The sequence below is a fragment of the Pristiophorus japonicus genome, chromosome 18 (genome assembly GCF_044704955.1).
Source record: "Pristiophorus japonicus isolate sPriJap1 chromosome 18, sPriJap1.hap1, whole genome shotgun sequence".
Lineage (NCBI taxonomy): Eukaryota > Metazoa > Chordata > Chondrichthyes > Pristiophoridae > Pristiophorus > Pristiophorus japonicus.
Window position 1 is genome coordinate 83322657 of NC_091994.1, and position 14293 is coordinate 83336949.

General features: G+C 47.0%; 1 protein-coding gene across 2 annotated transcripts in view; it reads right to left on the reverse strand.

The window, feature by feature from the left end:
- rcc2 (regulator of chromosome condensation 2) overlaps positions 1 to 14293 on the reverse strand; it is a 37905-nt gene that overhangs the window by 5089 nt on the left and 18523 nt on the right. For both annotated transcript variants that reach the window (XM_070860198.1, XM_070860197.1), the window contains exons 8-12: positions 11876 to 12042; positions 9635 to 9815; positions 7284 to 7389; positions 2140 to 2212; positions 75 to 152 (exon numbers count right to left, since the gene is read on the reverse strand). In XM_070860198.1, coding sequence (XP_070716299.1) covers positions 75 to 152; positions 2140 to 2212; positions 7284 to 7389; positions 9635 to 9815; positions 11876 to 12042 — 605 coding nt within the window. The remainder of the gene's footprint in view (positions 1 to 74; positions 153 to 2139; positions 2213 to 7283; positions 7390 to 9634; positions 9816 to 11875; positions 12043 to 14293) is intronic.

Here is a 14293-nt window from a genome sequence, read left to right on the forward strand (position 1 = left end):
GTGCCCGCTCGCCATAACCCTCAACTCCCCTTACAGTTTAAGATGGAAAAGAAATGAGAATAGCTCCTTTTCACCTGCTCAACATAAACTCCATCCAAGGTCTTTATCTCCTGTGCAGTGGTGGAGGATTTGGGTTTGTTGTCTCCGTAGCCCTGTAACAACAGTTATGGTTTAAATTATACCAACGGACTGCAGTTATAAAACTGTCACACATAGCCCTCGAGGCAAGGCGCCATACGAAGATATTTTTTCTTATAAATAAAAGGTGCAGGGCATGTTGATAATATCTGACACGACAGAAACATTATATATTAAAAATGTTGAGTGGGTCACAACACTACATTTCAAAATGCAATGGAGAATCCTGTCAGCCTCGTCAATGGTAAAATCCATTCCAAATGGGTTAACATTTGGTTACAGTGCCAGTTACTCCTATAGGTGGCGATGAAATTGGTAGTTTCCAATTAGAAAATGCTCACCGATACTAGCTCGAAAAGCAGCACTTTGTATTGATGTGAATTGTCCTACATTTTCAGGCAGTTGCCACCAGGTGTCTCCTTAACAGTTTGAGACAAATCAGCAACGCTCCCTTGTTCTGATGTAAATAAAGATAGCTGAACATTCCAGCTTCCTCCCTCACTGTCTGCTGTCAACGTAGTTTTGTTAGGTCAGTCTCCAAAATCCCTCCATTGAATTCCAGTCATACGTTGTTTCTGTTGCGACCCTTTTAAATGCAGCAGTACCGCTTGTCATGAGGATCTTTTGTTTATATAAACAGATGCTTGAGCCACCATCTGCTGCCTAATGTGTGAGAGACATTCAATTTGCACTGGCACCAAGAACTTGCCCCCTCATGATGCAGCAAGGTGCACACAGCTCTGCTTTCCTCCTCCCTCCCCCTGCACTGACCAGGGAATACCACCCCTCTCTAAAACCACCGCTAGTACAGCAGTCTGTTGCTCCCCCACCACCAGCCCCTTCCCACTCCCTCAAAGCAGGAAAACTGATCTTTTGGCCAAGTTCCTCCTCCCAAGTCAAATGATCCCCTCACCCTCCAACCCTGCTTAACCTAAATACAGCACTCGATCTGGACATCCCTTAATAAGCAAACATAACTAAGGCTTGCTCTGAAGCGTTCAGAGATGTGCCAGAGTCACCAGCACCAAATAACTTGGAGCAAACCAGGAACGAAGCCTATCTAAAAGACCGTGGCTAAGAAACTCACTGCCTGAAAGGGTGGTAGAGGAAGAAACCCTCACCATATATTAAAAAGTGCTTGGATGTGCACTTGAAGTGCCGTAGTCTGCAAGGCTGCAGACCAAGAGCTAGAAAGTGGAATTAGGCTGAATAGCTCTTGGCGGCCGGTGCGGACACGATGGGCCAAAATGGCCTCCTTCCGTGCTGTAAATTTCTATGGTTATGATAAACCTTTCCACATTAGGATCAGACAGCATTAATCCACCAGAGTAAGGGTTTTAAAAGGCAGCTCGAGGTTCCTTGCAACTTTTAGGCCACACACTGTGCATCGGAAAGTGGGACAATTTACACCAAACACAGCAGCATTGGTGCAAAACTGGTTTTCGACTGATATTGCAGTTGGGGTAAATGCCGACGTCCAGGGAATCAGAGCTGAGCTGAATCCCAGAACGAAGTTCAGTCAGAGTCCCGAGAGGAAGAACTCTCATTCCACATCACTCTGGAATCAGCTTGGATATTAACTCCAAATTTATGATATACGTAGGTGGAAAGTGAGAACCACTTTGAATCAATGCTGAATGTAGAGTAAATATGTCCAGCATTAAATACTATATTGATGTAGCCCAGGAGATTTTTGGTCCAAATCCTTTCTCCCCATATAGTCCCCACTTACATGTCCCCTCATCAATTCAACCATCAAAATAGAGTGGATTACGAAACTGTTATACATGTTCAACAGTAAATATTTACGAGAGACATTTTTCCCTTCTGGTCTCATTGAACACCACAAACAGCCTCACTTCTAGCATTTCCTGCTGACTTTATGAGGTCAGAGTTCAAAGACAGAGTGTGACTGGCAGCAATGTTGGCGTGTGTAGATGCGCACGCGATGAAACACCGTTTACAGCCCACAATTACCTTCCTCCCACCACCAGTACATACCAGTTCTCCGAAGGTAGGCGATGGCCCCCAGCTGATTGTGCTCTCATCGGCTGCTACAATGATGCTGCTTTTCCTGAATAGAAAAGAAAAATAAAAGACATTACACACCATTCAAAACACCCCACTGCCATCCGGAGATTCGTCCAAGCGGCCGGTATCAACAAGATTGAGTTCTGATGAAGGCTACATACTCAAAATACCACAGCTGGTCTTTTCTCTTTACAAATGCTGCTCGACTGGTTATGCATTAGAGGTGCAACATCTGAAATCCGGAATCCTCGGGACCGAATCCGTGCCGGTTGTTGGGTTTTGCCAGATTTCGGACCTCGCTGTTGATGTTCCTTGCCGCCCGCCGATTCTTGTCTCTCCTCCCCCCTCCCCTCCTCTCCCTCCCCCCCACCCCGCCCCACCCCTGGTGCTGCATTTTAAAAAAAAAAACGTTTCCTTGTCCCTCGCCGCCCGATGTCGCCATGTTGGCCGCCTCAAAAACATCCGGCTTTTGAACAATTCCGGTTTCTGGAATTCCGGATTCGGGACATTGTACCTATTACAGCATTTTCTATTTTCATCAAATTTCCATTCCCTACTCCCAATTAGATTTTATTTGTATGAACGAGCATTTGTGGTCTAAAAGTATAGAACTGTAAGGAACTACTTTCAATCATTTGTAGCATCCTCATCGTCAGGGGAAATTAAGTTCTAATTGACTCAACATAACTTGTACAGCTACACAGACAAACACACAGATAAGCCCCAGTGCATTCTTGTTTACTTGCCTCCAGACATTTGTGGATTTTTACTGGGAGTTCGAAGTCCATCAAAAAGGAGAATAATGAGCACTCCCATTAGTCTAGTGGGCAGTGCCTACTGTACTGCTAGCCCCAAAGTAGAGGGGACAGCAGAAGTCAATGCTGGGGCATTTAAAGACCCGCTAAGAGAGCCCTATACAGCCAGCGCCTCACAGCTAACCTGGCGTGCCTTGATGACCCTGAGATGCTCAATGCCCACAGCGCTTGGTCTGCCCTCCAGGCCTCCATAACCAGTGCCTGTGAAGAGACACTTGGTCACTTAACCAGAAAACACCAGGACTGGTTTGATGAAAATGATCAGGAGATCCAAGAACTAATAGATCGCAAGCGCAGAGCATTTCTGAGCCTCAAGCAACAACCCAAGTTGGGAGCAGCAAAGCAACATTACAGACGGCTCAAGGCTGAGGTCCAACAAAAAACCCGGGACCTAAAGAACAGGTGGTGGATGGAGGAAGCACAGGAGATACAGCAACTGGCCAACAGCCACGATATGCAAAGATTCTTCATCGCAGTCAAAGCCGCCTACAGTCCAAACTCCCAAGACCTCACCCCACTGCTGGCCAAGAACGGGGAAACATCCATCAAGGACACTGAGGCTGTCAGGGCCCATTGGAAGGAGCACTTCGAAGGTCTCCTCAATCGAGACTCTTGCCTTTGACTTGAGTATGCTTGACTCCATCCCGTAGCGTGTGACCCGCCACCACCTCAGTGAAACCCCAACGTTGCACAGGATAGGAAAAGCCATAAAACAGCTCAAGAATAACAAGGCTACGGGAGCGAATGGAATCCCTGCTGAGGCGCTAAAGTACGGAGGAGAGGTGTTGTTGGCACGGATACATGACCTCATCCCTCTCCTCTCGAGGAGCTGGGACATCTCAGAGATGCAGTGATTGTGACCATCTTTAAAATAGGGGACAAGTCCGACTGCGGCAACTACAGGGGAAATCTCCTTGCTATCAGCCAATGGGAAAGTTGTCGCTAGAGTTCTCCTCAACCATCTTCTCCCTGTGGCCGAGGAGCCCCTCCCGGAGTCACAATGCGGATTTTGTCCCCTACGGGGCACAACGGACATGATCTTTGCAGCACGACAGCTGCATGAAAAATGCAGGGAGCAGCGCCAGCCCTTATACAGGGCCTTTTGAGAGCTTACAAAGGCCTTTGACACTGTCAACCACGAGGGTCTATGGAACGTCCTCCTCCGTTTCGGATGCCCCCAAAACTGTGTCAAAATTCTTCGCCTGCTCCATGACGACATGCAGGCCGTGATCCATACCAACAGATCCATTACAGACCCAATCCCATCTGGACCGGGGTCAAACAGGGCTGCATTATCGCTCCAACCCTCTTCTCAATCTTCCTCGTTGCCATGCTCCACCTCGCAGTCAACAAGCTCCCTGCTGGAGTGGAACTAAACTATAGAACCAGTGGGAACCTGTTCAACCTTCGCCGTCTCCAGGCCAGGTCCAAGACTACCCCAACCTCTGCCGTCGAGCTACAGTACGCGGACGATGCCTGCGTCTGCGCACATTTTGAGGCTGAACTCCAGGATATAGTCGATGTATTTACTGAGGCATATGAAAGCATGGGCTTTACGCTAAACATCAGTAAGACAAAGGCCCGCCACCAGCCTGTCCTCACCGCACAGCACTGCCCCCCCACCCCCCCCCGTCATTAAGATCCATGGCGTGGCCCTCGACGACGTGGACCATTTCCCATACCTCGGGAGCCTCTATCAACAAAAGCAGACATTGATGCGGAGATTCAACACCGCCTCCAGTGCGCCAGTGCAGCCTTCGGCCGCCTGAGGAAAAAAAAGTGTTCGAAGACCAGGCCCTCAAATCTACCATGGTCTACAGGGCTGTAGTAATATCCGCCCTCCTGTATGGCTCAGAAGCATGGACGATGTACAGAAGACACCAAGTCGCTGGAGATATATCACCAACGATGTCTTCGCAAGATCCTGCAAATCCCCTGGGAGGACAGGCGCACCAACATCAGTGTCCTCGTTCAGGCTAACATCCACAGCATTGAAGCACTGACCAAACTCGATCAGCTTTGCTGGGCAGGCCACATTGTTCACATGCCAGATACGAGACTCCCAAAGCAAGTGCTCTATGCGGAGCTCCTTCATGGTAAATGAGCTAAAAGGTGGGCAGCGGAAATATTACAAGGACACCCTCAAAGCCTCCCTGATAAAGTGCGACATCACCACTGACACCTGGGAATCCCTGACCAAAGCCACCACAAGTGGAGGAAGTGCATCCGGGAGGGCGTTGAGCACTTCGAGTCTCAACGCCGAGCGCGCGAAGAGGTCAAGTGTAGGCAGCGGAAGGAGCGTGCAGCAAACTAGTCCCACACACCCCTTCCCTTGGCGACTGTATACCCCACCTGTGACAGAATCTGCGGCTCTCGTATTGGACTGTTCAGCCACCAAAGAACTCACTTCAGGAGTGGAAGCAAGTCTTCCTCGATTCCAGGACTGCCTATGATGACTAAGCCACACAGACCAGAGGATCCCAGGGTCAATTCCCCACCCTGCTGGCCTCGTCGGACACTACAAGTTGCCTCAGTCCCCTTTGGGTGAAGGAAGGCAAAAAATAGTCAGTTAGGGTTCCTGTTGCTGATTGCATTTTGTGATCCCTACCCAAAACTGAATGCACACACATCGTCACTCATTGTCTAGGGCCACACAGGTTAGTACCCTCAGGAGAGGAGGTGGGAGAATTGGCAAACCTTGAAATAGCATAGCAACAATATGCAGATGCTGTAGAAAGGGACGTAAAGCAAACAGAAACTTAACTGGACCAGACACACACATATTGTGGCTACAAGAGCAAGTCAGAGGCTGGGTATTCTGCGGCGAGTGTCTCACCTCCCAACTCCCCAAAGCCTTTCCACCATCTACAAGATACAAATCAGGAGTGTGATGGAATACTCTTCACATGCCTGGATGAGTGCAGCTCCAACACTCAAGAAGCTAGACTTCATCCAGGACAAAGCAGCCCGCTTGATTGGCACTCCGTCCACCACCTTAAATGTTCATTCCCTCCCAATCACTGATGTACCGTGGCTGCAGTGTGCACCATCTACAAGATACACTGCAGCAACTCACCAAGGCTTCTTTGACAGCACCTCCCAAACCCGTGACCTCTACCACCTAGGACAAGGGCAGCAGGCGCATGGGAACACCACCACCTCAAAGTTCCCCTCCAAATCACACACCATCCTGACTTAGAAATAAATCACTGTTCCTTCATCATCATTGGGTCAAAATCCTGGAACTCCCTCCCCAATAGCACTGTGGGAGCACCTTCACCGCACGGACCGCAGCGGTTCAAGGAGGCTCACCACTACCTACTTTTGTGGGCAAAAATTTGGCAGATGGAGTATAACGTGGCAAAATGTGAGGTTATCCACTTTGGCAAAATAATAGAAAAGCAAATTATAATTTAAATGGAGAAAAATTCCAAAGTTCTGCAAGAGAGAGAGATCTGGGGGTCCTTGTGCATGAAACACAAAAAGTTAGTATGCAGGTACAGCAAGTAATCAAGAACTCAAATGGAACGTTGGCCTTTATTGCAAGGGGGATGGAGTATAAAAGCAGCTAAGTCCTGCAACAACTGTACAGGGTATTGGTGAGGCCACACCTGGAGTACTGCATGCAGTTTTGGTCTCCTTATTTAAGGAAGGATATTTTTGCATTGGAGACTGTTCAGAGAAGGTTCATTAGGTTGATTCCGGAGATGAGAGGGTTAACATGAAGATAGGTTGAGCCTATACACATTGGAGTTCAGAAGATTGAGAGGTGATCTTATTGAAACATAAGATAACGAGGGCACTCAACAAGGTGGATGCAAAGAGGATATTTCCACTGTGGAGGCTGGGTCACTGAATATATTTAAGGTGGATTTTTGAGCGATAAGGGAGTAAAGGGTTAAGGGGAGCAGGCAGGGAAGTGGAGCTGAGTCAATGATCAGATCAGCCATGATATTAAATGGCGGAGCAGGCTCGAGGGGCCAAATGGCCTACTCCTGTTCCTATTTATGTTCTTAAGAGCAATAGGGATGGGCAATACATGCTGGCCTTCCCACATCCAGTGAATGAATAAATACATTTAAAAAACAGCCTTCTGAACGTGGTACAGGAAATTATATTTAATTCGTATCCCCCCCCACCACCACCATTGTTCTCCTATTCATCAGAAAATAAGGACAGACAATAATTCAAGGCCGGTGATGCACAACTAATTTCAGCCTCGGCAACCCAGTCAAGAAATTGTGACCAGGACCACTGCATTTCACTCAGCATTTAGCAATTCCACAGCTATCTACTCACCCACTGGACAGGCTGCGAACCTTCCACCCACACAGGTCCTGCACCACCTTGGGATACATCGTGGAGTCACGCGAGGTGTTCGTTGCACCCCAGAAAAACAAGCCACCTATGAAGGAAAGCGGGGAAGAGAGAGAGAGACCAGAATTAATGACCAAATATTTGCAAAGAACACCCATCGTCACAAGTGGTCTATTCAAAGCCTGTTAAAACAGACCCCAGATCTTTTGCAAGCTACCGTCTGGCAGCTACAATAGTGAGAAAAAGCTCGCCCGGGTGCCAGAGCACTAGGTTAGCTGATGCTTAAGCTGGTCAGATACAGGAATTGATTGAAGCAAGAGCTTGCATTTATATAGTGCTTTGCATTCTCAGATCACAAAGTGCATCAGAGCCATATGAATTAATTTTGAGCTGTAGTCACCGTTATGTAGGCAAACATTGCAGCCAGTTTGTGCACAGAAAGAGCTCATGATGCGATGAAATGACCAGTTAATCTGACTTGGCAATATTCAGAAGAGGATGGCCCCAGAAGTCATTACTCTTCAAACAATTCTGTGAACCTGCTCACGTCCACTCGAAGGGCCAAAGAGGTGTTGGTTTAACCTCTCATTCAAAAGACAGCAACAATGCCATACTCCTCAGTACTGCACTGCTTTTGTCAGCCTAGCTTATGTGCTCAAAGTCCTGGAGTGGAATTTGAATCCAGAAAGTCATGACTCAGGTTAAGAGTGTTACCATTGAACCAAGTTGAAGTGGATTGAAAGATACCCCAGTGTCAAGGCACAGTAACTACAACTATGGGAGGTGTAACCACACAAGTAAAAGCTTCATCTTCGCCAAATCAACACAGCCAGAAATCACACTCTTTTGCTAATCAGAAAGTCTGCAATCTCGGACATTGGGCCAAAACAGGATAGTGCTCAGTTGTGATGCCCTTGCTCACAAAAAAAGAGCCTGCCAGCAATGCTCTGACTTGGATTGGGCTCAGCTAAAACAATGAAGTTAGTCATGTAGCCCGTCGACACTCACTGGTGTGGCACAAAATAACAAATAGCATGGGAAGCAGCCCATGGAATCATACCCCAGCATGAATTTGCACCTTCAGGAGAGAAAGGAAGAAGCCATAAAATATAGCAACTTCCACATTCAATATGCTTGCAGGTTCATAACTGGTACAGCAAACATCAACACCTTCATGGAAATAGTCCTGATAGAAACAAAGTACAATGCCTGGGTATTCGCACAAAGGGCTACAAATTCATTTGCTTGGTGCCAACGGGCCACTAAGCTCTCACTGACTGAGCACCGAGCTAGTTTACCAGTGACGCTAAGAGTCACTGCTGCGCACTCTAGCACCAGCCACCTGGCGACGTCAATGAGTGTGCAACACCCCCTTCGCGCCGCGGTCGTGAAAGTGAATGGTTTCGCCAGCCGTAGCGCCTGCCGTTAATTCCGACAGGGAAAGCAGGCATCCCCCAAAAAATGCAGACGATATTTCCACGGGTGAGCAGGTGGGTGGTTAAAATGGAATTTATTGGTACCAATGTATCTCCCTTAGGTGTTCAACACTGTTACTAATCTCCCTTGAATTTTCTTTCAGTTTTTGGGTGGCCCAATCGACCACCCCTTTAGGCGCTATGATGTCGGTTTCCTAGCATCAGAACTTCAGCTAAGCTCCTGCGATAGCGCCCCAAGAATCAGGCTTAGTGCCCTAAGAGGAGTGTGGAACACTTCCCTTAGTGCCCCACTCCCCTCTTAGGACACTAAAAGCCAATATCCCGGTTTGAGCCAGTAAACATCGCCGGCCGTTAAAGTTAGAGACCAGGCGGTGTCACCGCCTCGAACCGGGCCATAACGAATTTGTAGCCCAATAAGTTACAGGAGGAAACAGCAGCAAAAGATTAGCATACATCAATGTTATTCACTAACGTCAAAGGACGCAATCCAATGTATTTTTCAAGGTCAGGAATGTACTATGCAGTGATGTCTCACATGTCTGCACCTGCAATTCCCAAATTAAGCTCCTTGATTTCAGTTAGCAAGTGGAAGCACGGCATTTTGCTGTAGGAAGAGGCAAAGCAACCACCACAGGAAGGGTAGTTCTATTTTAAGTAGAGCCTCTTTCACTTGCTGAGTGGAAACTGGGATAATCTCACCAGATAGCACTCCCTTGTCTTTTGCTATAGAAAAAGAGCATCAAACCCGAATGTGGGTCAAGATCTGCATTGAACAGCAAATCTACAGAGGTCAACAGGCGCGTGGCGGGTGCAGCAGAAATGGTCCGTGGCCATATTACCGGCACACAGAAGCAATTCACACTTTTCAACGAGACCATAAGAATGCGAGTTACTGACCCATTTCATTTACTGCGAACGAACAGGTGTTTCCTGCGCAGACCTGTACAGCACCTCGACCAGGGAAATCAAACAGCTTGACAAGGCGCGGGACCATCTCATCCTTCTGCTCGGTGTGCCCGAGGCGGCCGTATCCTCCAAACCCCCAAGTGAAGACCCTCTTCTGCGAATCAAGAGCAATCTAGGGAACACAAAACCAAAACAAGGGATTACCCTTCCATCTCAAAGTCTGCAGTAGCAGCCGCACACATTAGTTCACCAGAGGGGTAACACTAGAACAATCTTCAGGAAGGTCACTTGCAACAATGACTGACAGGGACAGTAGCCAATATGGACAGGGAGTGGCAGTGAGAAAAGGTCAGGTGCCATCACCCTCCGGGAAGGGCACTCGGGCCCTGATTAAAAACTTTTAAGATTGCCACTGGGGACTGAACACCAAGGCGAATGCCACGCATTAATGAGAGAGTTAAATTGGTGTCGTTGTTAAGACCCTTGCAATCAAATAATGTATTCAACATAAAAACAAAATGCTGGGCATACACAGCGAGTGGGTCAGTAAGAGGTGTTAGCATTTCACATGTAGACCCATTGTTAGAATGGAGTCACTTAAACATAGCTGCCTGCTGTATGAGCCTATGGCAGAGGAGATCAAGACAAGTATCACCTATCCAAAATATTAAGTCTGAGCAAAGAGTGGAGATGGGCAGACAGGGAATATATGTCGGGCTGAAATTTGCGGTCAGAGACGTATCTCCGGAGTACGCCTCTGACCAGGGAAAAAATCTGAAAGTACCTGGTGGATCCGGAGCTTCAGGTCCTGGGCCTCCAGGGACGCAGGCGGTTCAGAAATGTCCCTGGGATCACATGGGCCAGGCCGACCAATTAGAATGTGGGATTCCTCAGGAGCTTATGGGGATTCCATTTGCGAAAGGAATCCCTGCAAGCTCACGAGAAAGCCCTAAATAAATAAATAAATAATTCTTATTCAAAAAATATTCCCATGTTCAAAATTAATTAAGTCCCTTTAAGCATTTAAAATTAAAATTAAATTTTTTGAAAAAAAACACATTTTAATTTGGTGCAAAATTTACATGAACTAATTTTTGTATGTTTTAATTTAACATTTATTTTAATCCATACGCTGGCAAAAGCACTCCCTACGCCTGCTTCCACCAGGCGTAAGAGTTTTGTGGGCATTCACTGGACAGACTCTGCACCCGCGAAAGCGTCTTTGGGGTGCATGCGGACGATCTATCAAGGAGAAATATGGCCAGTTCCAGGTTTTCACGCATGTGGAAATCCGGAACTTACGGAGCCATTCTGAGGACGCTGTTGTCGGCCCCGTAATATCCGGGGAGAGCCGGGGCTCAATGCCATTCTATGGGCATCGCTGGAATTTACTGCCCATCCATAGCTACCCCGAGAAGGTGGTGGCGAGCCTTCTTTGCGAGCCGCGGCAGTCTATGTGGCGAAGGTATCCCCACAGTGCTGTTAGGTAGACCCAGCAACAATGAAGGAATGCCGATACATGTCCAAGTCGGGATGGTGTGTGGCTTGCAGGAGAACAAGGAAGGACCCGATGTGCCTGCTGCCCATCTCCTTTTGGCGGTGGAGATCGCAGGTTTGCGAGATCCTGCCAAGAGGCCGTGGGGACTTGCTGCAGTGCATCCTGTAGACGGCACACAGTATGCCAGCAGTGGAGGGAGGGGATTTTTAAGCTGGTGGATGGGGAGCCGATCAAGCCCACTGTTTTGTCCTGGATGGCGTCAACCTTTTCTTGCGCTCCAGCAAAAAAAAAGCCAGGAGAATGCTATTAGTTGGCATTACCCCCAGCTTTCATATAGTATTGAAATTTTCTTGAAGAATGGAGAAGGGGTCATTGATAGACAATTGGGCTGAAGACGGCGTCGCTCAGTTTCAATGCCTCCTTCCATAAAATCTCCACAAAAAATTTAAAATGATCATGTTCTTCCCTGGAGGACAGATGAGAAAAGCAAGTACTTCTCCCTTAACCCCATTCTGCGGCAAAATAATTTTTTGTTCAAAGGCCATAAATTTGTCGTTTGTTTTACTGAGGGGGTTCATCCTTCCTTGCTAAGAAGGAAAGATTTCAGATTTGCTGGTGTCGCTTTCAAATGGATGCCATTATATGTAGGGAGAATGGGGTTTCGGGTGTACAAGTTAGGTTACATGCAAGTTTGTTTAGCAAGACAGTTCTAAGCACAAATCATTGTCTTGTACCGCATGATTTGCTCCACAGGCCACCTCGCGGACAACAACATTTGGCACCGGTAAGATTTGACCATCTTTTGTCTTCTCCAGGAAGATTGCTACTCGCCGCGGCACCACCTCACAGTCAAACTCAATTCTCTGGGCCCGGGCAATGAATTTTCCATCAGAGTTGTGCCCTGTTTGAAAATACAGAAATTACATAACATTTTACAGCACAGAAACAGGCCATTTGACCCAACAGGTCTATGCCTGCTCCACACATCCCTACTCCCACCTTACCTCATCAGCATATCCAGCTATTCCTTTCTCCCTCATGTACTTATCTATTTTCCCTTAAATGCATTTACACTATTCGCCTCAACGACTCCATGCGGCAGTGAGTTCCACATTCTCACCACTCTCTGGGTAAAGACATTTCTCCTGAATTCCTTATTGGATTTATTAGTAACTATCTTATATTTATGGTCTCTAATTTTGGGCTTCCCCACGAGCCTCCTTCCACTCCATTTACTTCCAAGTAAATGTGTACAAAGTTTTCCTGGTATTGCATCTTGTCTTGCAATAAGTCATCTTTAGTGCTCTGAAATTGCATAGTTGGGAGTGGAGTTCAGCGCACTAGCAGAAAAACCGATGCAATCTTTGGAGGTTTTCTGCCACCATCAGGGGCAGGGTGGTACAGGCCAGCGACCAGGCAGAGTGCTCAGCCCATTGACAGCCACCCACACACCAGGCAGCACTTGGATAAAGCACCCAGAGGTCTGTCTGTACTGACAAAGACATTAGCACCTCCTCATTTTATATTAGTGTTGGTGTTGGAGACATTATACAAATATAGCAGAGGGGGGGGGGGGGGGGAGGCAAACCTTCAGACTTCCCTGGTCTTTTAATGATAACCATTAGCACTGTGATCTCAGAAATTCAAAGAACATCCTGTTCCAGCTCATTAAACTGCACTTCAAGAATGTCATACCCACACAGATCAAGGAGACAAACATTAACGCTGGTCAACGACTCCAATGGCCTTAATTTGACACTGATCTCTCACTGATCATGTGTGAAACACTCTTTAAAGCAGTAATGATTCCTTTGTGAGTTTGTTTTTGAGTGTGGGCAATATGCCCTTCAGTGCAAGAGCAGGTCGTGTTCACCTAGTCAAGGAGGAAATTCACACACATCAACAATGTGCAATCAGATTAATAGGATGCCAACGTTCACACTGAAAATTGTTCAGAATGGAGTACTGCAGGGGTTCTCAACCAGCGGTCCGCGAGAAGGTTTCAGGGGGTCCGCCAAAAAGATTCTACTGGGCATTTAAAAAAAATCAAAGTTAGTGACCCCAACTCTCTGCAAAGCACTTAAGCAAGAAGATTCTATTAGATTATTAACATGCTAAGTGCATCTTCTAGCTACCCTCCCATCTGATTCAATTCACGACTACAGCAAGTGATTTGACGTGACTCAACATTTAGCACATTTCTATGCTCATCGAATGCCCAGGTGCTGCAATTTTGCATAAAAAGTCTCGGAGACGGTAAAACTACCCGTCTCTGGGCAACAAATTACTTTATCCTATTCACTGCCGCCAAACCTCAGCCAATCGCACGGGACAGCTGCTTAAAAGAGTACTGAAGGAAACAGCATTTTCTGCTCCTTAACTCTGCTGGGGGTGGGGTGGGGAGTTTCTGGTATTCCACATCTCACAAAAAACAAGCTAGGGATTTCCCATATGGGGTGAACCCCATACAGAGAGTGGAACAATAATCCTAAGTGTTCAGAATAATCAAATTACCCAAAACAGTGTGTGGAACAAGGACAAGCAGAAACAAATAAATACAAAAAGGTTCTTTAAGTCAAATATTCTGTCTTGATATGAAGTTTCATATCTGACCCTCACAATGGCCTATCACAGCAGCACAGCCCTTTCTTCTCCTCCCCCTCACAAATAGTGGCAGAACAGCCTTGCTCCTTTTTCTTCAGTCTCTTAATTTCACCATCAAGCTCCAACTCAGCCTGGGAGTGCGAGTTTATTTGCATTTTTGCAAATCGTCCACAGTAACTCGAGTAGACCCAAAGAATGAACTTGTATGCAGTGTCCCAAAATATTTTGCAGCCAATTAAGTACTTTTGAAACGTAGCCACGTTTGTAGTGTAGGGATATGTGGCAGCCAATTTGTGCAATGTCCCACAAACATCAATGAGATAACAACCAGATAATCTGCTTTAGTGATAGAATAGTCATCATCATTATAGGTGGTCCCTCGAAACGAGGATGACTTGCTTCCACCCCAAAAAAGGATGAGTTCACAGATGTTTCAATGAAGGACCCGAACTACATCCTCAAGGGTGGAAGATGCCTGTGCGTGGATTTTTTTTTAAAAACGTGGGGTGGCCGTTGCACACCAGCCACCACACAGGCTTGACAGAGCT